Here is a 26,153-nt window from a genome sequence, read left to right as displayed (position 1 = left end):
AACAGCCACCTTTAGCTTCTCTTTGTTGTAAAATCTTTCCAGAAGGCCATATAATGTGACGGGGAAAGACACAGTTTCTGGAGCCATATTGCATGGGCTCAAATCCTAGCTTTGCCACTTCCACACCTGTGTGACCTCAGGCAAGTGGTCTTCAGGCTGGAGCCCCAGATTTTACTGCAGGCCCTCTGCCGGTCATCTACACATCCACATCTAAAACTTCACTCAGTATTTTTCTCACTAAACTTAGACTTCTGCTTTCCTCAGTAGAGAGCAAGAGAACAGCACCATCCTAGCAACTGAGTCCAGAGACAGGAAATCATCCTGGAAGAGGCCTCCTCTCTTCTCCACATCCAATCCAGGAACAATTCCTACTGTTCTACCTTCTCAGCATCCTTGGAGGCTGAACCTATTACCTCCTCTGCATTTGCGTGGTATTGCCTTACTCCTGGCCCTCTTTTCTCTCCTGAGGTATCTTACCAGTTTCTACACTGGTCTCCCAGCCTCCATTTCCACTACCCTCCACCTGGAAGACACCAAGCCATCTTTTTACAAAGCAGATCCAAGTAAGTTACTGTTTCCTCTATTTAAAGCCCTTTAATGGCTCTCACTACCCAAAGAGGGTAAAGGCCAAATTCCAGTCTTCTCTTCCTGAGGCCTTCATCCCACTATATCCTTCTGCACCCAAGCTCCCCACGCTAACACCCTGAACTCCAGCCATTACACATCACCTGCATTCAGCCTACAGAGCTATGCTTTGGTTCTCATTGTTCCTTTTGCCTGGGAAGTTCTCACATTGTCCCTGGGCATTTATTACATGATTTCATTTGAATGTCTAGCAAACAATTAAAGCCAAACATGGCAGAGAAAGTATTCCTCATCTTACACCCTTATGGTAAGCTGCACATAATTTTATTAGCAGTACTTCCATTCAGCCTGTCCAAGACTCAATATGTTAGTGCCACCAAATAATGGTACTGAAAGGGATGTGGTGATGTTAAACCTTCCCCTGCTTTAAGATGGCACTGCATTTAATTATTCTAAACTAGTGAAAACTTTCTACCATCTCTTCGCTTACTTTACTTGCCATGAATTAAGATGTAAATTTTGAAAACATAAGTTAATCTGATCTTGTGTTAAAAGACAAACAAAAAACAGGAGCCAGGGCTGTAGCTTCACAAAGCAGAAAATCTATTCAACTAGAAATTTAATCTTCAGATATAAAACATGCTTCCTCCTAATGTGTAATTACAATTAATGAACGAAGGCGTTTTAAATAGAAAGTTTCCTCTAGAACGTAATTTTTAAGTACTCCTATTTGTGCCTTGTTTTACATCATTCACATTTGTCATATAAAAATGGAGGAGAAAATACTGAATATTTCTACTATAACATTTTAGAAAAAAAAACTTTTATATTCAAAACTTGTTGTCAAAGAGATGGCACAAATGGAAATCAGTCTAACTCAAGGTTTTTCAACCTCAGCACTAAATACAGTTTGGGCCAGTTAGGTCTTTATTGCAGGGGCTATCCTCTGCAGTACAGAATATTAGCAGTATCCTGGCCTCTATCAGCTAAGTGCTAGTTGCACCCTTTCCTTTGTAACAACCAAAACTGTCTCCTAACATTGCCAAATGTCTCCTGGGAGGACAAAATCATTCCTATTTGAGAATCACTGATCTAGCCAAATCACTCCTTACCATGAATCCTTTGATTGTCCTGTAGTAGGAATCCAATAAAAGAGAACCAAGGGAACAAACCTGGGAAGTCCTATCCCAACCATCAGAACAATGTACCAACACACTTGCATTTTCAACCATTATTGCCTGAAAAGAAAGATCACATACTTAGATTATAGCAGAATACATTTTAGGTATATCAATTAAGTTCTACTTATTCAAACTATACTAGCAAGTATTGCATTACAAGGAAGAGCAAGGACTGCAATGATAATGCTGTCACAGCATAATTTCAAAAAAACAAGACAAAACACAAAGCAAACAAAAAACAAAACCAAAATTGCTGTTTCCAAGTGTATGGGGGTTTCTTTTTAAGTCCCTACATGAAGTACTACATGATCTTTTAAAGCTCAAATTAAAGTAAGCCTCATTAAAGAGGTAAAACATAAAAGTTATCTGACTGGAAAGGGTAGCAGCACCCAACAGGATAAATGCATTCCTTCCCAACCATTATAAATCCCCAAACAAAATATGAGAGAAGAGTTACTTTGGCTAAGAAGATTGCAGCGTCCATAACAGCTTTGATATGGCGAAGCCATCCTGAGCTCTCCAAACCAGAGTAGAAATCACTGACAGAAAGCCCTTTGGTACCATTGACTAAAAAGGGGAAAAAAACATTTCATTAGAATGCAGCTAGAGTCTCCACTTCTCCTATTCAAGCTCTCTCTGAGTGAGTGAATTGGGAGGAAGAGGACAAAATAAAAAACGAGACTCTATAAATGAAAAGATGCTATCAGAACCTCAATATTGGATTTTTTGGGTACATTTTTCTATCATTCCTTGTGCTTAAAAAAAGCTCCAATCTCTTTTAAAAAAAAAAAATTGGTGTATGAACTGCTTAATTTAAAAGTTTGGTATTTTAATTTTTAAAATTCCACACCACGACTGGAAAGATACCTTAATACTTAAATGGAGCATTATTATCAATTAATCTTCAAGAATAAGCAAGAATATTTACCTAATAATAACCTTTTTTTTTTTTTTGCAAAACCATTAGAACTGTACTGTCCAATACAGTAGCCACTACCCAAACTGACACGTGGGTAGTCCAAACTGAGATGTGGTTTAACAGTGTAAAATACAAACTAGTCAATTTTTAAGACTTCAAGGAAAAAAACCTAAAATGTGTCATTACTAATTTTTTATACTGATTACATGTTAACATGTTTTTAATACATTATGCAAAATATATTAATTTCAACTTTTACTTTTTTGAATGTGGATATAGGAAAAATTTAAATTACATAATCTTTAATTTTATAATGTGCTGACATTATATTTCTATTAGACAAAGTTGCCTCAAAGGCAAAAAATAATCATACCTTCCAATAATTTCTGAAGGCTGGACCGCATGACATGAATATTTTCAATTCCAACAAACTGAAATCTAATGTTAGAATAGTTGTCTTCATTTTCATAACCTTTTCCAGCTGCTCTGTTGGCCATTGCATTCAGCTAAAATTTAAAGTTTTAGAAATTTAGAGACAAATTGCTTTTATCTCTTAACTTAGTTTACCAAAACATCATGAAAATACTAAATAAACCACATTTTAGCAGAGCTTAAAGAACTCTTCAAAACTGAATATGCTACCGTTTTTAATAAGTAAAAGTGTCACATATGTTATTAAAAGTAAAGAAGGATACTTTATATAAAGTAACAACATGACTGCTACATAATGGAAAGGTCAGACAAGAAGTTCCCCCACAAATAATTTATGAAACTAATTCACTTATGTTTTTAGTCAGTTTTCCATATGTTTATAATATTTCAAAATTTAAAAAAGAAAGAATTATCTCTTATCTGAATCCTAAATGATTCAGAGGTGAGCCAAGCTGGGAAGTTTCCTGTTATAGAATGAACCTATTAGATTCACTTCAGAGCAAGCCTGTGGAACACATGATCATTCAGAAAGCCACAGGGACCCTGAAAAATCAGATCTGAAATACACATCAGATTATTTGAGGTCCTCCATATTGGAGATTACTGGAGGCCCACACAGTATATACCATGGCATACAATCCACTAGCTTGATATATCTCCAAGAATTGGGCCAAAATTGGTCTCCAACGGGAAAACAGACCACCAGTAGGCCCATGCATGGTCTTTGGTCACTAGATCAAATGCTATCAGAGGTTCATTTAAGATTTGGTATGTTTAATTCTTTGAGACTAGGATTTCATATTGCACATTATTACAGTTTACAAAATATTCTTATGAATTTGGATGAAACAAAACCTAAATTGGAAGAAAAAGTAGCTTTTCATTCAGTAGATGGGGGCCCAGGTTGGTAAAAAGAACAGTTCAATTCTACCTACTGACTCACTGGTTATTCAGCACTTATGATGACTTAGGTGAGAGTTAGATATTAAAATGCTTCATTATTACTAGTTAAGTTAAAGTTTAAATAGTACAAACAAAACAATCAAAGAAAGGCCTATTTTCTGTGTAGAAGTCAATTATACAAATAGAGGTACTAGGTCCTGGGAAACAGATCACCCTCAGGCCTCATATTCAGAAACTCTTGTATTACAACCATCTTTTATACCTAATATTACCTAGAAGTAATTCTGACCAATGAATCCACCCAGATTAAACAAGGAAGAAAAATAAAATTTGTCTTACAAGAGATATCACCAACATTCTTGACTTCTAAGAAAGTCTTTTCTTAACAAGATAAAAAATTATCAAATTATCAATTTCTAGTTTTTAATACTTCTTAATTTACTCATATTAATCTCATCTTCTGTTTCCTCCATTATCTTTTGTGAGAATGCATAATGATGAGAATAACTTCTAAAACAGCTACCATTCCTTTCAACAAAGCTGCCTAAAATTGTGCTCTATATCGCTCACTCGCTTTTTCTCATCGCTTTCTCTTATTTTCTCATCATTCCAGATTTTTGAAGAAATCCTCACTATAATTCTGCCAATGTCCTTTTGTGTAGCCCACCAGCTCTGCATTCGATGCTATAATAAAAATTAAAAGTAACGTTAGCTATTACCATTGAGGATTTTAATTACTTTAGTTTCAGGATCCTATATGAATTAGTTGCTTAACTGTGTTTATAGAAAGAAAAAGGGATTCTGACATTTGTCTCAATGATAAAAACTGAACCTAACATTACAGATGCCTAATAGAACAACTATGTCCTGTTCACTATTTTTTTTTTTTAATTTTAGTAATATATTTTATTTAACTCCAAATAGAAAAAATATTACCATTTCAGCATGTAATCAATATTAAAATATTATAGAATATTTTAGTGTTTTTTGCACTGTGTCTTCAAAATCCAGTGTGGTTTTGTTTTTTGTTTTGAATTGGTGAAAATGATCTCTTTTTATTGTATAACAAATATGTAGTGAGGATAAAATGATATACTTTCTCTACTCCAACTAGTATTTATAGAATGATTTTTTTTATTATGTTCAGTTAGCCACTGTATAAGTACATCATTAGTTTTTGATGTAGTGTTCAATAATTCATTAGTTCCATATAACACCCAGTGTTCATCACAACACTTGCCCTCCTTAATGCCCATTACCCAATTCCCCCTCCTCCCACCCTCCTCCCCTCTGAAACCCTCAGTTTGTTTCCCGTAGTCCATAGTCTCTCATGGTTCATCTCCCTCTCTGATTTCTCCCCCTTCAGATTTTCCTTCCTTCCCCTATGGTCCTCCACATTATTGCTTATGTTCCACGTATGAGTGAAATCATATGATAATTGTTTTTTCTCTGCTTGACTTACTTCACTTAGCATAATCCTCTCCGGTTCCATCCATGTCGATGCAAATGGTGGGTATTCATCCTTTCTGATGGCTGAGTTATATTCCATTGTATATATGTACCAGTTCACTATTTATAATTCTCTAGTTCAATGTTTCCTTACTATTTTCCTTATTTTCTTGAATATTTCAAATTAAGGCCCATTATTTTAATACATAGTGTTTTGACAATTAAAAAGTCTACCAAAAAAAAAGTCTACCAAAAAAATTAATAAGATTTTCTAATTTTTCAAACACACACACTATTTAACATTTCTTCACAATAATGTAAGACTTCCACACCATCAAGAGTTCCCAATATAAAAATCTGTTTTTCTAAATTTATATATAAATCAGAAATAAGAAATCACCATCTGGGAAACAGGTCTCTTACGTTGGTATCCTTTAAAAGATTGCTTTCCTCAGTATCATTAGCCTCAGTTAATTTAAAACTGGGATTCAGATAGGTTAAATATGGGCAAATTGAACAACTCTCATTAATTAAAGTAACAAAGATAATTAAACTAACAGACTGTACTAGATTCAAGACACATACTTTGGGCCTGGTATCCATGACATACATATAGCGATTGACTGGATTGGCTTTACTAATGGCTTGAAGCAAATGTTCATCCTCCAGGCACCTGGCACTGAATCCTGATAGTGGTTGACTACATCGACAAATGGCAGCCTAATTTTAAAAGGACAGAAAACAACAGATTATCCAAAGATGTCTAAAATATTTCTTTAAAAAAAAATGCTTAAAAGAAAAACAAAAGTTAAAATCAAACATGTAATCTGTTTAAAAGTTGGCAGGATAATTAGAAGACATTAACCTTGAAATCCTATTTGAATTAAACACTATGTGAATATCTTGATGTTACATAAGTTTTCCTAATATTCTCTTCTGAAAAAGTGAAATGCCTCCTTACGTAGTTTGATGAAAAAATCTTAAGTCCTAAGAAGCAACACTTGGTCAATTCTCTATCATGTAACCTACTAAGATACTTGCACGCTATGCTCTAGATTACAGGATACTTTCAATTCAAGTTCAAGTAAGGGATTAATCAATAAAGATAGAACAGGATTTTTAAAAATAGGAACATCTGAGCTCTTATATTCCAAAAGCTTTCAGATCTCCAGAAATCAGCAATATAAAATGAGACATAAAATGGGAAAAATGAACTTCAATTCAAATTTGAGTTAAAATATAAATCTAAGAGGATAAAAATATCTGTAAGAAATAGTGAATGGTGGATTAGATATTTACTTTTGTTTAAAGTCTTAAAAAAAGATTAGAAGATTTAGACCCATATATTTTATCTCCAATCTCATCCATACCAACTCCAACTTAACTCTACCCAATCATTCCAACCATAGTATCATTAAGGAAAAAAAAGTATACATAAATTCACATTTTAAATTCACACACAAAATAAAACCATGTGAATTTAATAAAATAGAAGAAAATGAGAATTGCTTTATAAAATTCTTTTCAGACGTACTTTCTGATTTAAGTTAGGCACAAATATCTATTTTGAGCCCAGCTTTCAAATAAACAGTGTATACAAACATGGGTGTGTCAAACAGAGGCTATAACCAGTCATAACTCCCTATGACTTTGTTATTCCTAATTATGATTAGGAATTTCTGTTTAAAGTTTTACTTTTTACCTCTGGCTCCTTTCTAAAACCCAACTAAAGTTCTAGTAAAGACATCTAAAATGCATAAAATCAAAAGATCAAAGAGAATGGAAAAGGAGAGAAAAATAGAGTAGAGATGTTAATAAAATTTCAGGAAATGAAAGCAGATTGTACAAGCTAGTAATGACCAATTTACCAGAACAAAGAAAGTTGCCAAATTGTTACGAGTCAACAATAAGCGAGCATTTTGAGCAGCAAAATCCCAGAAAGGCTCAAGATTCGGTACCTCTGAAAGCCTGAGCTGGAGTATAGCTGAAAACAGAATTGGTTGAATATCCATATAGGGGCTAATTAAGGCTCCCAGCTCTTCCCTCGCCCTGAAGGCAGAGTTTATTCTATGAAAAGGATTAACCTGAAGACTCTGGACAATATGCAGAGATGTGGGTGGGAGCAAAACCCTGTACCCCCCAAAACAAGAGGATGAAGTAAAGCCTACAAAACAAAATGTGAGATCCTCCCATCCGCCTTCGCACACTTGAATCCTGGACAGAACTAACACACATATTGGGATGAAAATTAACAACAGAAATAATCCAAAGATAGAGATAGCTCATGCACACAAACTTCTAAACAAGCTGTGGTACCTCACTCTTTGAATCAGATATTTGAAAGACATGAGAAACAAAATAAACAGAAAAAAGGAACTCTGAGCAACAGACAACTAATGTGGGGAGCAAAAGAATTCTTTTAAAAAAAATCCTTAATGTCTTCAGAGAACCCAGTCATCACAGCCAAGAATAGAAAAGTGTCTAAAAAGTTCAGAAAATAGGAAAGAGTTCTTAGATTTTAAAAATGGTATAGCAAAAATAAAGAGGTGGACTGGAAACAAAGTTGAGGAAATCTTCTAAAAACTAGAAAGAAATGGAAAATAGAGAAAATTAAGAAAAACGGAGGTTTAGAGAAGCCCACTTGCCAAGTAACACACACACAAGTACAAAGGAAAGTAACAGAAGAGAAGAAGTTACCACAGAAATAGAGAAGTAATTTCCCAAAAGTGAGTTCCCAGATAGAATTTTAAAAAACACGCCAAGGCACTTCACTGTGAAATTTCAGGACACTGGGGAGAAAAGATTCTAAAAGCTTCCTGAAGAGAAAAAATCAGGTCACAAAGCAGTGGGAGTCAGAACTGGCATGGAACTCCACAACTTGCTAGCTGTTAGATATAGGAAAGGTGATTTACCCTCTCTTTACAGGTTGAAAGTTACAGGTAATTAGCAGAGCCTACCTTATAAAATTATCATGGGACTTCATGCATATAAAGCATCTAACACATAGCACCTTGTGGTCTACTGTTATAAGCTACAAAAGGAAAATTTTGCTGTAATGAGCAATCCCTATTACAGCATCTCAGTATAAAGATGTCTCCTCCACCTCTTCGTATTGCAAAATCCTTCTGATTGGAAGAGCTTTCTATAAAAATTGAGAGCCTGAAATACCCTTGGCTCTCTTCTTTTTCTCAATAGTTGGTTTGTCAAAACTATCGGGTTTTCCTAAATATAAGCAGTATCAAAAGAGAACCACAGGAAAGAAGAACCTATCTGTTCACTAATCTCATTATTTTTAAGTCCCTACCAGAAGAAAAGAAAGACTGAAGGAGGGTGTGGGAGAAAAGAAAGATGACAAGTATGAAAGTTTCCATATGTCAGGGTAATTTTAAAATTTCAAAAACGTAATCAAGAGAAAAGCCAACACTTCTCTATCAGCAACATTATAATAATGACCTCCCTATGTATAAATGAGTGTTCATTTGGATACTTAAACCTGAAAAGGGGTTATACCACATTTGTAAAATAAAAAAAGAAAATCTCTTGTTACCTCTTTATTTTGATGATAATAGGAAAGAACTGGGAATCTTCCCTTGCTCCGGAACTTGGAACTACCAACAATTATTGGTTTGCTTGCTATTCGGGGAACATAAAGTTCTCTGGGATAAGTTTCACAAATCTGTAAAAATCAAATAAAACATAACCATTCTACTCACAGTTCAAAAACTATGAGGTTAAAAATCACCTTTAAAAAACTTTAAAACTTATTAAATGCAAGAACAGTACATAGCAATATACAGACAACTTGCTACTATGAATTCTAAATTTCTCCAAAGAATTGCCAAGTCGAAATAAGTCAGTCAGAGAAAGACAAATACCATGTGATTTCACTCATATGTGGAATTTAAGAAACAAAACAAATGAGCAAAGGGGGGTAAAAAAAAAAAAGAGAGGGTGGCAAACCAAGAAACAGACTCTTTTTTTTAAATTTTTTTTATTGTTATGTTAATCCCCATACATTACATCATTAGTTTTAGATATAGTGTTCCATGATTCATTGTTTGTGCATAACACCCAGTGCTCCATGCAGAACGTGCCCTCCTCAATACCCATCACCAGGCTAACCCATCCTCCCACCCCCCCTCCCCTCTAGAACCCTCAGTTTGTTTTTCAGAGTCCATCGTCTCTCATGGTTCTTCTCCCCCTTCGATTTCCCCCCCTTCATTCTTCCCCTCCTGCTACATTCTTCTTCTTCTTTTTAAGAAACAGACTCTTAACCATAAACAGCAAACTGATGGTTACCAGAAGGGAGGTGGGTGTGGGGATGGGGGAAACAGGTGATGGGGATTAAGGAGTGCACTTGTTGTGATGAGCACTGGGTGCTGTATGGAAGTGTTGAATCACTATATTGTACACCTGAAATTAATATCACACTGTATGTTAACTGGAATGTAAATAAAAAGTTACCTTGTATTCTCGGTTGGCATCAGACAGCTGCCAGTTTGAATTTGGCACTCCCATCCTCTTATATTCCTCGGCAAGGTCAATGAGCTGCCAACCCTGTAGTCGTTCCGAATCATTTTGTTTGGGATTATAAGAGAATGCATAGAGATCTTCATATTTTGCTATAGTATACAAAATACATAAACGTTACGACGCAACTTCTAGGACTTAAAACTCTACAAATAACAGTAATTTTTCAGCTTTATCCCTCCAGTTTTTCTTTAAAATTTTCAAAGAGATAACTCTTATCTGAATATATTTGAACTCAATTTATTTTCTCAGTTCTTTAATTCAAACGATCATATCTAAAGGCATACATATCAATATATCATCAGCAAAAGCTAATAAACAACTTTTATATTTAATACTCTAGAGTGTAGTATTTCCTTTTCTTAAAAGTAAAGTTTTAATGACACAGACACAGACACTTCTTACCCACTACACTTCCCAAATGAGATATAAAATGGAAATACTAATGTTGTGATAAAAAACTAGAGGTGGCATATAGAACTTGAAATTGCATATATAATCCTATAGGACAGTGTTGACCAAAACTGGGAATAGTTGCCGAGAGCTCCAGAGAGCACCTACTCCTGAATAATATTAAGCCCCCGAAAGTGACAGAACCATCTTTACTGTAAGATCTGGCTTAACTTGGGACAATGGGATAAATGCTTAGGCTTCATGTGTTAGGAGAGAAGGGTGTACCCCTGCTCCTAGACCACTGCAGTCCAGGTGTTCAACAACAAAGTAACATTCAGTAATCAGTGTGCCTTGTCTCTTGGAGAGATCTATATAATTCAAGTCAAGTTGGGGGGAGAAAGCCTCCAGATCCCAAAGGCATAGTGACAGGATTCCTCTTTCTGGCCTACACCCCTCTCACTCCCACCTCTAGTAAAGTAGGATTCACCCTCTCTTTTCTCTCTGGTCATCTCCCTTATGCTCCACTCTGGTTAATTAAATTCATTGGTCCCACTGCCACCAGAGGAGCCTGACCTTCCTTAACTTTTCATTCAGCAATCAATTTCCAAGTTATTCCCCTTGGTTGTGGATACCCACTTAAAAAAAAAAAGCTGTGCTGTTGGCTACCAACAAATTTTAAAAACATTAATAAAAATCTATGGTTTTTAAAATCTGTACTCTAAATGTTTAACTTTTTCCTTACTCTTACCCCTTCTTTGGAAACCATTCTTACGATTCAAATCAGAAGCATCTAATTATTTCCAAGTCAAACTTTTTGGAATAGAGTGCACAAGAACTTAAGAGTAACTTCAAGTATAAAGTAACAATGGCATATTAAGTATCTTAGATAATCCATCTCAAAATTAAGTAAGCTTTGGTCTCTAAAAACAGTACCTTGTTTTGACAGCTGTAGCAAAGAATTGTAAATATCATGGCAATCTCTTTCTCTGGGAACAATGAAATGCACAATCCTGAAGTTCTTGCACTGAATCACCAGTGGGCATCCAGAAGTAGTCAAAGCTAGTTTCTCTACTAAGGCAATATGGTGGTGCAATATCTACAGCATGGAAAAAACGTGATCATCATCATCATCAAAGAGCACTAAATATCGTATTCTCTTCCAGAATACATAAATGTTAGAAATGCCCTCTTCAAACAAAGTACTCAAAATGTGTGACTGAATGCCTAAGCCGGAACTATGCTGATACTTCCTCCATCACTCCACATACTCAATACATCATCAAACCCCGAGAACTGCATCTCTGACATATCTCTGCAACCTGCCTACTTCTTTCCATGTCCGCTGTCACTCCCCTAGCTGCAATGCTCCCATTGTTTCTCACCTAGGTAACTGTAAGTGGCCTTTTAGGAAAGCTGTCTCCGTATCTACTCTTGACCCCCTCTAGTCCATTTTCTACAAGGCAGCTGAGTGACCATTAAAAAGCGATTTTTAAAAAAGTGATGTCATGGCATTTCCCAGACTGTAGGCTTTAGACTCATTTCAAGTCCCTCCCCACATCAAGTTTGAATGACAGAGTCCTCTTTTGGCTCCTCAAATGCACCAACCTCCTCTACACACACTGAGTTGCTCTCACTAACTGGGAAATTGTAGATCTACTTCTTCACCTAGGAACTCCTAGTATTATTTCTGGCCTTTGTTTAAACATCACCAGGAAGAACAGCCTGACAACCCCCATGGCCTTTCCCAAGTAAGTTAGGTCCTGTCCATTTTCTTATGCCTATACTTTTCCTTCACAGTACTTAGAATATGAGTAATTCCTTGTATAGTGAATGTCTATTTCTCCAGCCAGATGTTGAGAACTTTGTAAGGAGCAATACTACAGCTAAGTTGAGCACCATTCTATCTCCAGTATCTGGAGCATTATAATGACCCTCCTCAAATAAAAAAAAAAAAAGTTTCAAATGTCATATCTTATAAATCCAAACTTAAAACTTGACCAAACCAGCAATACAAGTATCATTGCTTATACCTCCATCACAATGTTTATTGAATGAATGAATAGAAAGTCCTACTATAAACTCAATACTTGATGGCATTTTAAATATATGATTATCATTCATACCAGTTCTAATATTCTGTTTGCTACTAAAAAAAAAAGTTTTCTTTTTCTCAATACCATTCCTATGAATTTAAAATATTTATAGAAAGTTCTTCTAGAAAATCAAAGATCTTAGAGTCATGGCAGGTTCCTGAACGATAAAAACTCAATCATGGAAAGAAATCAATTCATCCCAAATTAATCTAAAACTTTGATATAAGTTGAGTAAAAAATTCCAAACTGCTTTTTGTCTTTTTCTGTGGCAGGGTAAGAGATGGATGATTATTTATATCATACATATATACTATGTAATTATAATATTAAGTGCTGATATTAATCATATTAATTATATGTATCCTCTAAAGTTCACATGCAAGATTAAATGCATAAAATCATCAAGAAAAGCTTAAAAAAGATTAATAAGAGCTTGTTCTACAGACATTGAAAGTATACGCAACACAGATATTTAGTATACACTACACATGGCCCAACTTATGGCTAAGATTTAGCACTAGTAACATTTATATTAGCAGGCTTGTGCCAAGTTACTCAAAATGATCTAATAGTAACATCTAAATAGAGAATAAGAGACAATAAGCTACTATAATGTATCACTTTTATGATTCTAATTAAGACCCAAAATCATTTGCAAGAAGAAAATGTTGAAGAGACCTGGCTCTGCCACTAATTATGTGATCTTGAAAAAAGAATTATCTGTAAAATGAGAAAAAAGGTAAAGTTAGTAAGTCCCCGTCTAGATCTAAAATGTTCATTTCTATGGATCGAGTATACTAAACAGATTTCATTCAGGAGAGATAGATGGGAATATACTGATAAAACAACAATAGGAGAGAATAACATAGATCTTTTTTCACTGCTCCCCAAACTACGTTCCCAACATATGCAAGAAGAGGTCTATGGGAAACTTCCCTGTCTATCTCTAGGAGATGGAAAACATACTGAGAAGATATTAAGGCAGACGGACAAAGGCAGGGTAGACAGAGTGGATGATAACATGACTAATGATTTAACAAGGTCCTGCTAGGTAAAACCCCCGACAGTTCCTGGGCCAACACTGGATGGGGAAGAGCTCTAGTGCTCGAGGGAATATAACTCCCCGAGATCAACATCTCAGGTAAGTATCTTGACTTACTTATTGCAATCACCTATCAACTCGATGGCCTTCCTGGGGAAATCAAGAGAGTACAATAAAAGAGAGACTGTATTGGGGCGCCTGGGTGGCTCACATGGTTAAGCGTCTGCCTTCGGCTCAGGTCATGATCCCGGGGTCCTGGGATCGAGCCCCGCATCGGGCTCCCTGCTCTGCAGGAAGCCTGCTTCTCCCTCTCCCACTCTCCCTGCTTGTGTTCCCTCTCTTGCTGTGTCTCTCTCTGTCAAATAAATAAAAAATCTTTAAAAAAAAAAAAAAGAGAGACTATTAAAAAGCTAGAGTCAATAAAGCAGTATGCTATTACACAGTGGAATCAATATATCAAAAGGACAGAATAGCGAGGTCAAAAGCAAACCCTCACTTTATTTATGACAGAGTTGGTACTACACATTAACGCATCGAAACTTCAATAAATGGTGCCAGTATCCATTTGAAAAGAATAAAAACAAAAATGAATCCCTAAGTTATATCATCCAAGAAAATATTTCCCGTATGTGTTAACAACTTATACTTGAAATATAAAATGTAAGCTTTTAGAAAATACAGGATAATCTTTATGCCTTTAAGAATCCCTTAAGTCAGAATACAGCATAAACCATAAAAGAAAAAAATGAAAAATCTAATACACTAAAATTTTAAACTTTAATTCAAAGATGTATATACACACAAGACAAGCCACACACTGGGAGAAGTTATTTACAACACACATACCTGACAAAACATTAAAAACCAGACTCTTATAAAGCCAATAAAAGGACAAATAGCCCAAGAGAAAAAGAAAAGGAAATCTAAAGGCTAAAATATCTGAAAGGACAATTTCCTTATAATCAGCAAATTAAAATCACAATTGCACATCCACTGGAGAGGCAAAAATTTTAAAGCTAACAATATCAATGTTGCCGACAATGGTGGACAATGTATCACCTTCTACTGAGAATATTTTGAGACAACTGTTTTGGAAAGGGGCCATATTTAGTGAAGGAAAATATGCACTTATTTTTATTATAAGATCCAGTAATTTTACTCCCAGGCAGATACCTCTGAGAAACTTTGGCATATATACAGGAAGTAATATATATAAAATATCCATTACTGTATTATTTGATCTACAATCAATCAATTAAAAAACACTGTAATTGTAATTTTGTACAAAAATACCATGGATGAGGTGCCCTCTCATTCTCTCTCTCAAATAAATAAATAAAATCTTAAAAAAAATACTGTGGACTATGCCATGTGAACTTAATATTAAATATTAAACATGTACATGTATTACTTACATTTTTAAAAATTAAAAGGAACAAGTAGGTATTCTATAATTATTAATGCAGATAAAAAGAGTCTTGCTGTATCTTATAAAAGAGTTCCACATTCTACATGGTATCCATGTTTTATTAGGAGGGAGGGTAGAAGTGATCAGGTGACTTTGAAAAATTTTTTGTTGAAACAGGTAACTAATGATTAAATTTTTTGTACATGATCAAAATGAAATACAGCAAAAGGCCAAGTCCATTACTTAAGTATGGTAAGCAGTATAGAAGATGCCCTTCTTACCCAGGTTTCTTTCTGATGAGAGTCTATAAATAATAGATGTGTGGCCGTAAGATAAAGCGTTCCTGTTAGTGACTTGTTGCTGGTACTGAATCGGTCAAGTAATTTCACTTGCTCAACCTAAAAAAAGAAAAAGAAGTTATTTCTCATTTCAAAGGTAATACAAATTCTTTGTTATCCTAGGATTTAAATGTACCATTTTCTTTTTTTTTTTTAATGTACCATTTTCAAAGCTTTTCTTCTTTCTATTCAAAAACATGAGTTTATTTAATGTTGAACATTAAATTTCACATATCTTGGGGAATATGTAAACCACAAGTTACACAGGTACTGTTTAGAGTTAGAAATACAACCAATAAAGGTACTCTGTAAAAAAATAACACAAATATTAAGGGGAACAGGAAGGAGGCACATGGTATAAACAGTTTTCATATTCAAGAGTCCACATATTTTTTAATTTAAATATTATTTAGTTAACATACAGTGCAATATTGGTGTCTGGAGTAGAATTCAGTGATTCATCACTTACATACAACACCCAGTGCTCATCACAACAAGTACCCCCTTAAGTATCCACCACCTATCTAGCCCATCCCCCACCAACTCCCTCCATCAACCCTGAGTTTGTTCTCTATCATTAAGAGTCTCTTATGGTTTATTTCCCTCTCTCCTATTTTTCTTTTCCCCCTTCCCATATGTTCATCTGTTTTCTTTCTTAAATTCCACATATGAGTGAGATCATATGTATTTCTTTCTCTGACTGACTTATTTCACTTAGTATAATACCCTCTAGCTCCATCCACCTCGTTGCAATTGGCAAAATTTCTTTTGATGGCTGAGTATTATTCCACTGTGTGTGTGTGTATGTGTGTGTATATATATATACACACACATCTTCTTTATCCATTCATCAGTTTATGGACATTTGGGCTCTCTCCATAGTTTGGCTTTGTTGATAATGTTGCTGTAAACACTGAGGTGCATGCACCCCTTCGAATCTATATTTTTGTATCCTGTGGGTAAATAGCTAGTAGTGCAATTGCTGGATCATAGGGTAGTTCTATTTTTAACTTTCTGAGGAACCTCCATACTGTTCTCCAGAGTGGCTGCACCAGTTTACATTCCTACCAACAGTGCAAGAGGGTTCCCCTTTCTCCACAACCTCAGTAACACCTGTTGTTTCTTATATATAAGGTTATTATCTAGCATCATGGAGGTAAACTACCAGAAAAATTAAATCAAGAAACACTTAAATGGCTGCAAAGTCCAACTTAATCTCTATATTCTCCTCACCACTCCACCCAAGACAATGTTTTGTGGTCAGCTCTGTGCTTTTACTCATACTGTTCTTCCTTCCTAACATAGTCTCTTCTGCTTAGCTAAGTGCTAAGCATTCTTCGGGGCTCACTTGATGCTCTGTCTCCTAATTGGAATCCTTCTCAGAAAATTAATTGACTTACTTAATGTCTCAGCTTTGTAGTTAGTTCCTCCTGGCTCTGAATTCCCTATCACAGATTATATCGCATGTTGTTTCTATGTCCTCTAGTGGCTGAGAAAGTGAGGTACATAGTACTTCTTTATTAATAGCGTGTGTGCGTGCGCGTGCGCACACACACACAAGGCTGCCACTGGAGAGCTAGGTTAAAGTTGGCCAGGACTGTGTAAGAGACTACTGTTTTGAAAACACAGTTATTTATTGCTGTCCATTCTTTTGGGGAGGAGAAAAAGAGTAAAACAACCACTACCAACTTAAAATTTTTAATCCACAGCTATAACAGCAGTTTGTAGATAGTTCTTTAACTTGTATGTCTTCAAACCAGATTACTAACAATTATCTCATTAATTCTGTACTTCCCCCCCACATATATTTTCTTTTCCCTTACTAAAATTGAAGAAGCAAAAGCCCCTCATTATGAAATTATGATTTCCAAAATAATACCTACCATGTAAAAAGCTAATTAGCTCCTCCCAAAGAAATTTAATTCCAGAGTGTTTTTTTTTTTTTTTACTTATAACAGCAGCTGTTCAAATAAATTAAAATTTAAATGTAAAATTAAAATACCTGTTTTTGATACAAAATTTTATTTGTATGGGGAGGCAATAAATTGAATTTTAACACTTTCTTCTGGAAACTTAGAGAGATGATCTAATTTATATAGCTCAGGTCTGACAGTTGATTTGACATATAAAAACATATAAAAATCATTATACACATTGTCCTTTAAGATAATAGGAAAACTTCCTTCTTATAAACCTGTATGAAAACTTCTCTTGGAGATCATCAATTACTTCATTGTTTAGGACCATTTCTTCCTTAAATAAATAAAATCTAACTTTATTATACAACTCACCCAATTAAGACAAAGTCACTCTTCCTCTAGAGCTGCATAACACTACATAGTTCTTTCGAGCTTATTGTCTACCAAGATTGGAAATTCAAGTTAAAAATACTCTTCCTAACACTCCAAGCCTATTTCTTGATTCCCCCTAATCTCTAAATCCAAAATTACCTGAAATTCCATTTATTAGATCTTTAATTCTGATTACCTACATTCAAGTCCCAAAGCCTAGCTGTTCATCTGAATCATCTCCAAAATTCTGCATAAATACAAATCCTAAGCCCCACTCAACTTCACTCAGCCATCTCAGGAGACAGAGACCAAAAATCTGTATTTTTCTTAAAGGTTTTTTATTTATTAGAGAGAGAGAGAGTGTGCACGGGGGTAGGGGCAGAGGCAGAAGCAGACTCCTCACTGAGCAGGACCCCGGGATCAGATGCTTAACCAACTGAGCTATGTAGGTGCCCCCAAAGATCTGTACTTTAAGAAGCTCACCAGGTCATTTTTATGCAACTCCAAATTAATTCCTCTTCTCTTAACTCACATTAGGCTAGGTTCCTTCTCTATCTTTATGCTCTTCTCCCAAATATTTAAGGTTCCAGCTTGTGTAGTCCTTCCATTTTTTAAAAGAGCTTCTTCTTACAACTATGGTCCTTTAAAATATACAACTGCATTATGGGTATATGCAAACCCCACCCCCCCACACACATACACACACATCTTTGAAGAACATCCACATAAATAGACATTTTCGGGAAAGAGAGTTTACTGATTCACTCCACCGAAATTTACTGGCCACCAACTAAAGGCCAAATTGTCTGGGTCTCATTTTCTTTATCTATAAAATAAGGACAACAATCTCTCCCTTGAGGGCTGTAGTAAGGCTGGATAATAAATGTAGGTACTTGACCCCAAGTTTGCTTGACAAACAGTAAGCAATAAAGTGCTCAGATGTCTGCAAAAATGAGTACTGTTAGTAAGTTAGTAAGCTGATGAGGTAAGTTGAGCCCTGACAGTCCTCTGTCTTAAACTAATGTTCAAATTCAAATGGAGAAAGGAAGGAGGAGGCACATGGACTTTAAAAGCAAATTCAATATTTTAATGTGTCCTACAGCTGGAAAAAACTGTTTTCCTAATATAATATTGAAAGCAAAGCTGAACAAAATTTTCTTAACTATAACAGAAAATACAGAATTCTCAGAAGAGAGAGAACACAAAAGGGGAGAGACAATAATATTTGATGAAAAAGAAACACCTGTTAAGGTAGAGCATCTGTGTGGCAGATAAAAGGATACAGAGGATATTAAGCACAGTAGCCATGACTAGATATGGTTTTTAAGAAGATCTTTCCAATGGCAATGTGGAGAAAATGTTGAGTAGAGAAGAGACAGGAGGTGGGTAACCAGGTAAAAGGCTAACAAAGTAATCTAAGGGTGCCTGGAGAGATATGATAAAGGCCCAGATTAAGTTGCAATAGACAGGATAAAGAGGAAGCCCATCTTGAGATGACAAAACGGATGTGAGAAGGAAGGAGAAAGAGAGGCTTCTTGAAGATGTTAAGCTTGTCAGACTGGTTGCCATTCACTAAAATAAGGTACAAAAGGAAATGTAAATCTGAGAGAAAAGAGACTATATAGGACTTTAATAAATTCAGGATTATTTATTACTTTAGTAAATGGAAAATTATATTCAAATCAAGAAAATATAATAGAAAAATCATTACATGACTGCTTCAATATGGCAATCGCTATATGGATATTACCGATAATAAAATTAATCTGAACATTATTCCAAAACATTTATTTAGTACTTTAGGTTCTGGAAAAACTTTAGGTTCTGAGTTTACTGATTATTCTATTCTTAGCTGCAAATCCTAAGATAAATGTAAAAAACAAAAGAAAGCAGAGCTTTTTCTTTGCTAAAATTATCAGCATACAAATTTCAAACCAGAGACTTAGCCAACTTCTAAGCACCAACTGCTGCCTCATATTTCCCCTTTTCACCAAGGAACTGAAAGTACTTTACAGATATTGCTACAGATTTTTCCCAATGCTTTCCTGGAAATGTTTTAAGTCAAGTATTTAGGAAGCAATCACGACTTCCAGGTCACTAGCACTGAGACACTACGGAAATAGTGTTAGGACCCTTTAATTATAGGTATTATCACAGGCAAAAAGAGAATGGGGAAGAAGGACAAAGTTTTGGGAACAGAAAGAAAGAAGAAACAGTAGGAAAAAGAGAATTGGAGGGTGTAGTCATTATGGTAAGGATGGGAAATGCCAACACATTACTTTGAGGGCCATTTAGTTGAATTGTTGCCAATTTTGGGCCTGCACTAAAAGGTACTCTAAACAGGAAGTTCAAATTTCAGCTGATTACAAAGCTGGAAATGAAAAAACAGAGGATATCACAAATACACAGTATTACATCCAGAAAATTCGGACACCAAGTGGTCTCTGGGACAAGAAAGGACCAATGGCCATCTTCAATGTTCTGTAGCCAACAGTTGTACTTTACAACTACATGACAGGGCTACCGAAGTAGAAAACACACTGTCATGGCTTCTCTGACTTGTTGGGAGCTGCCCCTATAGCCAGGCACCCATTTGCGACTCTTAGTATCATTATTCCCCACTCCATAGCACTGACATCTTTAAAAAAAAAAAAAAAGAACATCAAGTTGCCTTTGCGAAGTGGAAGTAACCCTCAAAAGGACAGAGGTTTTCATTTTTCTTTGTTCGTGTATCCCAAGTTCCTACAACAGCGTCTGGCTGCATAAATCACCAAACAAAATAGATCATAAATCCAAGCACACTTTTCAGTCCTATCTTACTTTGCGTTTCTGCAGCACTGAATACAGGTGACTTTCTATGAATGGCTTCCTGTCTCACTAAGTAAAAGCAAAGATTTCACATTAGCCTTCAAGCCTTGCTGCTGTCCCCAACTTTTAATTTCCTACTGTGCTCTCTCCTTCACTCACTCTGATCTAGCCACACTGGTCTTCTTGCTGATTTTTACTAACCAGGCATGCCCAACATAGGGCTTTCGCCCTTGCCGTTCCCTCTGCTGGGACTCTTCCAGCCACCCCTCCCCAACCCCTGCCCCTATGAAGATGGCTTGCTCCCTGACCACTTTCAGTCTGTACTCAACTGTCACTATCTCTGTAAGAACTTCCCTAACTACCCTATTTACAACTGTCCTCCCCCATTCTCACCCTGGCACTCTCCATAGCATTTACTACCATCTACTATATTATTATTTGGCTTATTAACTTTGTTTACTGTTGTGTCTCCCCCAACTAGAAAATAAGTTTTGGAATGGCAGGGACTTTTGTCTGGGAACCACCATTTCCCCAGTACATAGAACAGTACCAGGCCCTAAGAAGAGGAGAGAGCAGAGGAAGAGGGAGCAAAGAAGGAAATTAGAATAGGGAAGACTTCCCTTCTTGTGATTCACCTCTTCCCATTATATCCCTAATACTCTTTCTCTGACTCTTCTTCCTCCGCTTGCCCCTTTGTAAGTATTCCCAGGGCTCTAACCTTCACACTCTTCTCCAAAGAGCCTCTACACATGTACTCCTTGCATAAACTCATCCATAAAAGAAAACATCAATGATTACCTAAACACTGACAACTCCCAAATCTATTCTTCTGGACCATACCTTTCCCCTAACCCTACACCCTCATAATAGGCTACCTACTAGACAAAATCCTACCACCTAAGTTCCTCTCCTCCATCCCCTACCTTCCTTCCAGTCCTACTCACACTGACCTACCTCACTATTCAAATCTATTAATTAATTAATTAATTTATTTATTTTTAAAAGATTTTATTTATTTACTTGAGAGAGAGAGGGAGAAGGGAGCGTGTCTGGGTGCACAAGTGGGGGTGGGCAGAGGGAGAGGGAGAAGCAGACTCCCCACTGAGCAGGGAGCTTGATGTGGGGCTCGATCCTGGACCCTGAGATTATGACTTGAGCCGAAGGCACTTAACTAACTGAGCCACCCAGGTGCCCCTCATATCTCTTGATTAGACAATTACTCTGTGAGGCAGAGGAGTGCTATGGTTAAGAGAACAGGACTAGTATCAGAAAGACCTGGATTCAAGTTCCCAGCTCCACCTCTTCCTTATTAGAACTAGCTGTTTGAGTCAGGACAAGTTATTTAATTTCTGCAAATTTCAGTTTTCTCACCTGTATAATGGAATAGTATTAGTGAGTCAAAATAGCCTTTATGTGAGGAAAAGCATTCAGGTGCTCCCCACAATCTATTGGTTCTTATTTTTAGTCATTCTTAGTTTGCATCTCTTTCCCTCTTTGTAACTGATTACACATATTTGTGTACATACACCTATGATCACACATTCTAATGACAAAAATGGGTAGCAAGCTAAGAACAAACTAGGCATTACTTTTGGTATAATTCAACTTGAGCCCTAATGGGGTCAGATTTTCTTGGGACATTCCATCCCTTAACAAACTGTGGAAAGCAGTCTTCCATATATAGTTTAGGAAAACATTCTTCCATTACATTCTGTAAAGTTCCATTCACAAACAGCACAACATCATTCGACATCAACAGATGATGTCAGCCAAAGCACTGGAGCCTGGCAGGGAAAGGAGAAAGACTGCATAAAGAGCTGTCTCTGCATATTTCCCATTGTTTCTTGGCAAGACTATCTCATTATGGCGAAATTAGAGCTCAAAGTGATAGGCAGAGCTTGGAAATAGTCTTTCAGAAATTCAAATTCAGACTAGACTTGACATCTTTAGTGATGCTATGCAGTAAGTAAACCAAATGTGACCAAAACAGGATGGTATATCTGTTCCTGAATTTTATAACTATAAAGCCATTTAATCAGTACTCAGCTAAAATACTTTACCTGATAAATCTCTGGTTTGTAAACAATAATAAAAAAAAAAACAATGACCATAAACAATACAAAAATAATACCACATAAATATTATTTACTTATGTCAAGAAGAGGTTTAGAGGAAAAAAGCTCTTAGAATTCATTAGGATTCATTTCTGAATATTAATACATTTTAACAATCAGATTAAAACTAGACAAGTAATGAAAAAAACTACGACAAACTTTGGTTTAAATCTTAACTCCACCCCTCATGAGATAACTGGGCAGATTACTTCAACTCTCCAAGCCTATTTCCTTCTCATCTGCAAATGCTGATAATGTACCCAACTGGCAGGGTTATTTAAGAAATTAGTGACAACTCTCTGTCAAAATAAATAAATAAAATCTTAAAAAAAAAAAATTAGTGACAACTGTGTATAAATTAGCATACTTGTGAAACTGTAAATAGTGTAAAGTAATATTGCACAGTTGGCTACACTGACAGAGTTGCTCAAGAATTGGTAATTATTACTTCTCAAATACAGCTGTCTCCACATAGAATAAATAGTTACATAGAACTACTCTACAGTCAATTCTTGATCGGTGACTAAACTGCATAGTTCAAAACAGCTAAGTAAACTTAAAGCAATTCATTTTTAGTTTTGAAATACAATCATTTTTGCAGTAAATTAACCATGTCCAAGTGAAGGTTATGCAAAGTAGTATGATAATGCAATAGGCTATGTTCACAACAATCTTTTTAAGAATAAGTCATAATTTAAGAAAATATTATAGTTCACACAATTGTCAGAATGTACAGTGAGGTCCATGTCTATCGTGCTCCCGGCTCTACAGCCAGTATCTGTCCTGTACCTGGCACACAACTGGGACCTAGTAAGTATGAGTTTAATTGCAGTCTACCTATAGCCACTTACGATTATTTCAGAGTACTGGTGGTCCTCTGCTAGAAGAATAACTCAAAGTAATAAAAGAGCACAACTTGAAAAGTAATTTTAATAGAAAATTATTCAGAAAGCTTCTGCTCCTTAAAAAGTCACAAAAGGACCTTACTAAACCATCAGGATAGGCCCACTGTGAAAAACCACTATATAATACACACTTGGCACCCTGGAACCAGGACAAGAACCTGAGCTGACGCATGCTCTAGTCCTCTTTTCCATCTCTGCGTTCTCTACTAGTTTGGTTATTTACTTAACCACCCTTCTATTTTCAAACTTTAAGAGCCAGCAACCTGAATTATACAGTTACTTTACCATTCTTCCCTTAAGAAAAAAAAAAGATTTTTAAAAAGGGGTTAGGTTTTAGCATCTTCAAATATTATAGTACGTGCAATGTTATAAACAGGCTCTAACAAAATCCGTAACACCTTAAAAAGGTTCGTGAAAAATTTTAATGACATAGACCTCAAATTCTCCATGGAACAAATGAAGATAACGTATGTCGCTATTTTTTCTAAATGAACGGTAACTTTAGGATGCGCGGCAATGGAGCGATGGAGTTAGGAAAACAGAGGAGTCAAGATTCACAGTGGGTCCTCTTCCTAATTTTGTTAGGCTCCAGGCGATCTTAAAATTATGTTATTCAATTCTTCTTGTCTTGATTTATGTTTTCTCCCGCCCAAGGTTGAAGATGAACTTAATTCTTGGTAACGTAACTTGGTAATATTTTGATGCCATTGCCTTCATTTTCAACATTTGTAATGGAATTTTAAGAATATTTGTTCGTTCCTAAAAATAAATGCCTTTCGCGTGCAAAAATTAAGCATGGGATTTAATAAGATCAACTGAAAAAGAATTCCATCAGACACTTTAAAATATGGGATAACATGTTTTCCTTCTCCGTAACTCCTCTGTTAAACTGACTATTGACACTAAAGACAATGAAATTTTGAAGCACAGAGACGGAGTACCAAACCTAAATGACTGGATGGAGACAGAGACAACAAAGTGAGGTGGGGCAGAGTGCTGATCTCAGCGCCTCCAAAAGAATCTGTGACACGGGACAATTCAACGTGAACAAGGAAAAGCTTACACAATATTGCAATGATGATTTGAGGACCCACCCGTTTTCCGGTCCTTAGGAAGGCGAATGCCTGAAAGCAGCTGAAGCTAAAGCAGCCCCAATTTTGCCCAAGAAAGTGTAGCGCTGAGAGGGCGGCGACCAATTTCATGGGACTCAACCCCCAGCAGCCCAAATCATCCACACCCCAACACCAAGGGCTGAAAGCGGGACTCCCACTCCCATAGGTACAGGAGGCCTCCGCACCCACCCTGGCCCGAACTGCCCCTGCCCTCCCAGACTAGGCCCGGGCAGGCCCCCGCGCGGCCGGTCCTCAGCCCTGGTCGGCCCAGCCGAGTTACCGTCGGCCCCCACCTCTGCCGGGTCAGACCATGGCTAGCGGCTAACAATTCTCCGCGTCCGACTACCTTGGTCGTACGGATGTGCTCCATCCCGAGGAGACGTCCGCCGGCAACGTGACTCACAGGCGTTTCATGGAGCGAGAGAACCCGGGCAGGACCAACGACCCAGGCCCAGCAGGAACTACTAGCGGGCCAGCGCCGCGGCCAGTCAGCCCGCCCCCTGGCAGCGTCAACCGCGCAGGCGCAGCCAGCGGGCGCCGTCTCCTAGAAACACTTCCGCAAACCCGCGGCCGCGGAGAGGAGAAGACGGGCGGGGCAGAGTGCCCTCCAAGGGAGAGCGCCGTCTGGCTCTTCCCGGGCCGCCGTAGGTCCTATAGCGCCGCCTGCTGGTGGAGGCTCATCACCACCAACCCCCCCCCAAGAATCTATTCTAAGGATCGATCATCAGATACATTTACTGTAGCCTTATTTGAAACAATCAAAATTCCCAATACTACACAATTAGTTATGTAAAAGTGTACTATGTCCATACCACCAGTTTTCCATTAAAAATCATGGAGTAGATCTTAAATAAATGTTCAATGGGCAAAATAATAATAATAATAATAATAATAATAATAATAATAATAATATGCAGTAGATCCTAACAAGTAAAAGCTGAACAAACTGAAAAATCATCAACTTTTCCTTGATCTGCAAGAGACCTGAGGTCACAGGGAAAACCGCTACCCCCAGAATTAGAGAGAGGCAGGCAAAATACACAATGTTAAGGGAATAGAAACCCACAAGCAGCAGCCTTACCGGGCGCCAGTACTGGGCAGTTTCTTTTACCAAGTACATTATGTCCAACAATCCAGGAAAACTTACAAGGCATACTGAAGGGCAGAAAACATGTGAAGACACAGAGCTAGCACCAAAACCAAGATTTGGATATGACAGGGATGTTGGAATTATCAGATTGAAAATTTAAAACAATTCGGATTAATATACTAAAGGCTCTAATTTATCCGGATAAAGGAGACAACATGCTAGAACAGATGGACAATGTAAACAGAGAGATGGGAATCCTAAGAAAGAACTGAAGAGAAATGCTAGAGATTAAAAAAACACTGCAAAAGAAATGAAGAATGCCTCTGGTGGGGTTATTAATAGTCTGGGCATGGCTAAGGAAAGAGATCTCTATCCACAGAGAGCTTGAAATATCTTAACAGAAACCTCCAAAGCTGAAAAATAAAGGAAACAAAGCCTGAAAAACAAAACAAAACAAAAACAAAACCAGAGCAGAATATCCAAGAACTGCTGGACATCTACAAAAGGTGTAACACACACATGTAATGAATATCTGAAGAAAAAAAGGAACATAAGCAAGT

The 26,153-nt window shown here is 36.7% G+C and overlaps 1 protein-coding gene across 1 annotated transcript in view; it reads right to left on the bottom strand.

Annotated features, from left to right (window-relative positions):
- Positions 1-25,036, bottom strand: part of MTMR6 (myotubularin related protein 6) — a 34,285-nt gene extending 9,249 nt beyond the window's left edge. Inside the window, exons 1-9 of the mRNA XM_032403324.1 lie at positions 24,850-25,036; positions 15,217-15,333; positions 11,326-11,488; positions 9,934-10,091; positions 9,017-9,145; positions 6,055-6,189; positions 3,059-3,191; positions 2,224-2,333; positions 1,698-1,823 (exon numbers count right to left, since the gene is read on the bottom strand). Coding sequence (XP_032259215.1) covers positions 1,698-1,823; positions 2,224-2,333; positions 3,059-3,191; positions 6,055-6,189; positions 9,017-9,145; positions 9,934-10,091; positions 11,326-11,488; positions 15,217-15,333; positions 24,850-24,873 — 1,095 coding nt within the window. The 5' untranslated portion in view covers positions 24,874-25,036. The remainder of the gene's footprint in view (positions 1-1,697; positions 1,824-2,223; positions 2,334-3,058; positions 3,192-6,054; positions 6,190-9,016; positions 9,146-9,933; positions 10,092-11,325; positions 11,489-15,216; positions 15,334-24,849) is intronic.
- Between the last annotated feature and the right edge of the window lie 1,117 nt (positions 25,037-26,153).

The sequence above is a fragment of the Phoca vitulina genome, unplaced genomic scaffold, assembly GCF_004348235.1.
Source record: "Phoca vitulina isolate PV1807 unplaced genomic scaffold, GSC_HSeal_1.0 scaffold5, whole genome shotgun sequence".
Classification (NCBI taxonomy): domain Eukaryota; kingdom Metazoa; phylum Chordata; class Mammalia; order Carnivora; family Phocidae; genus Phoca; species Phoca vitulina.
Note: the sequence above shows the minus strand (reverse complement) of the source record. Positions and strands in the feature narration are given on the sequence as shown.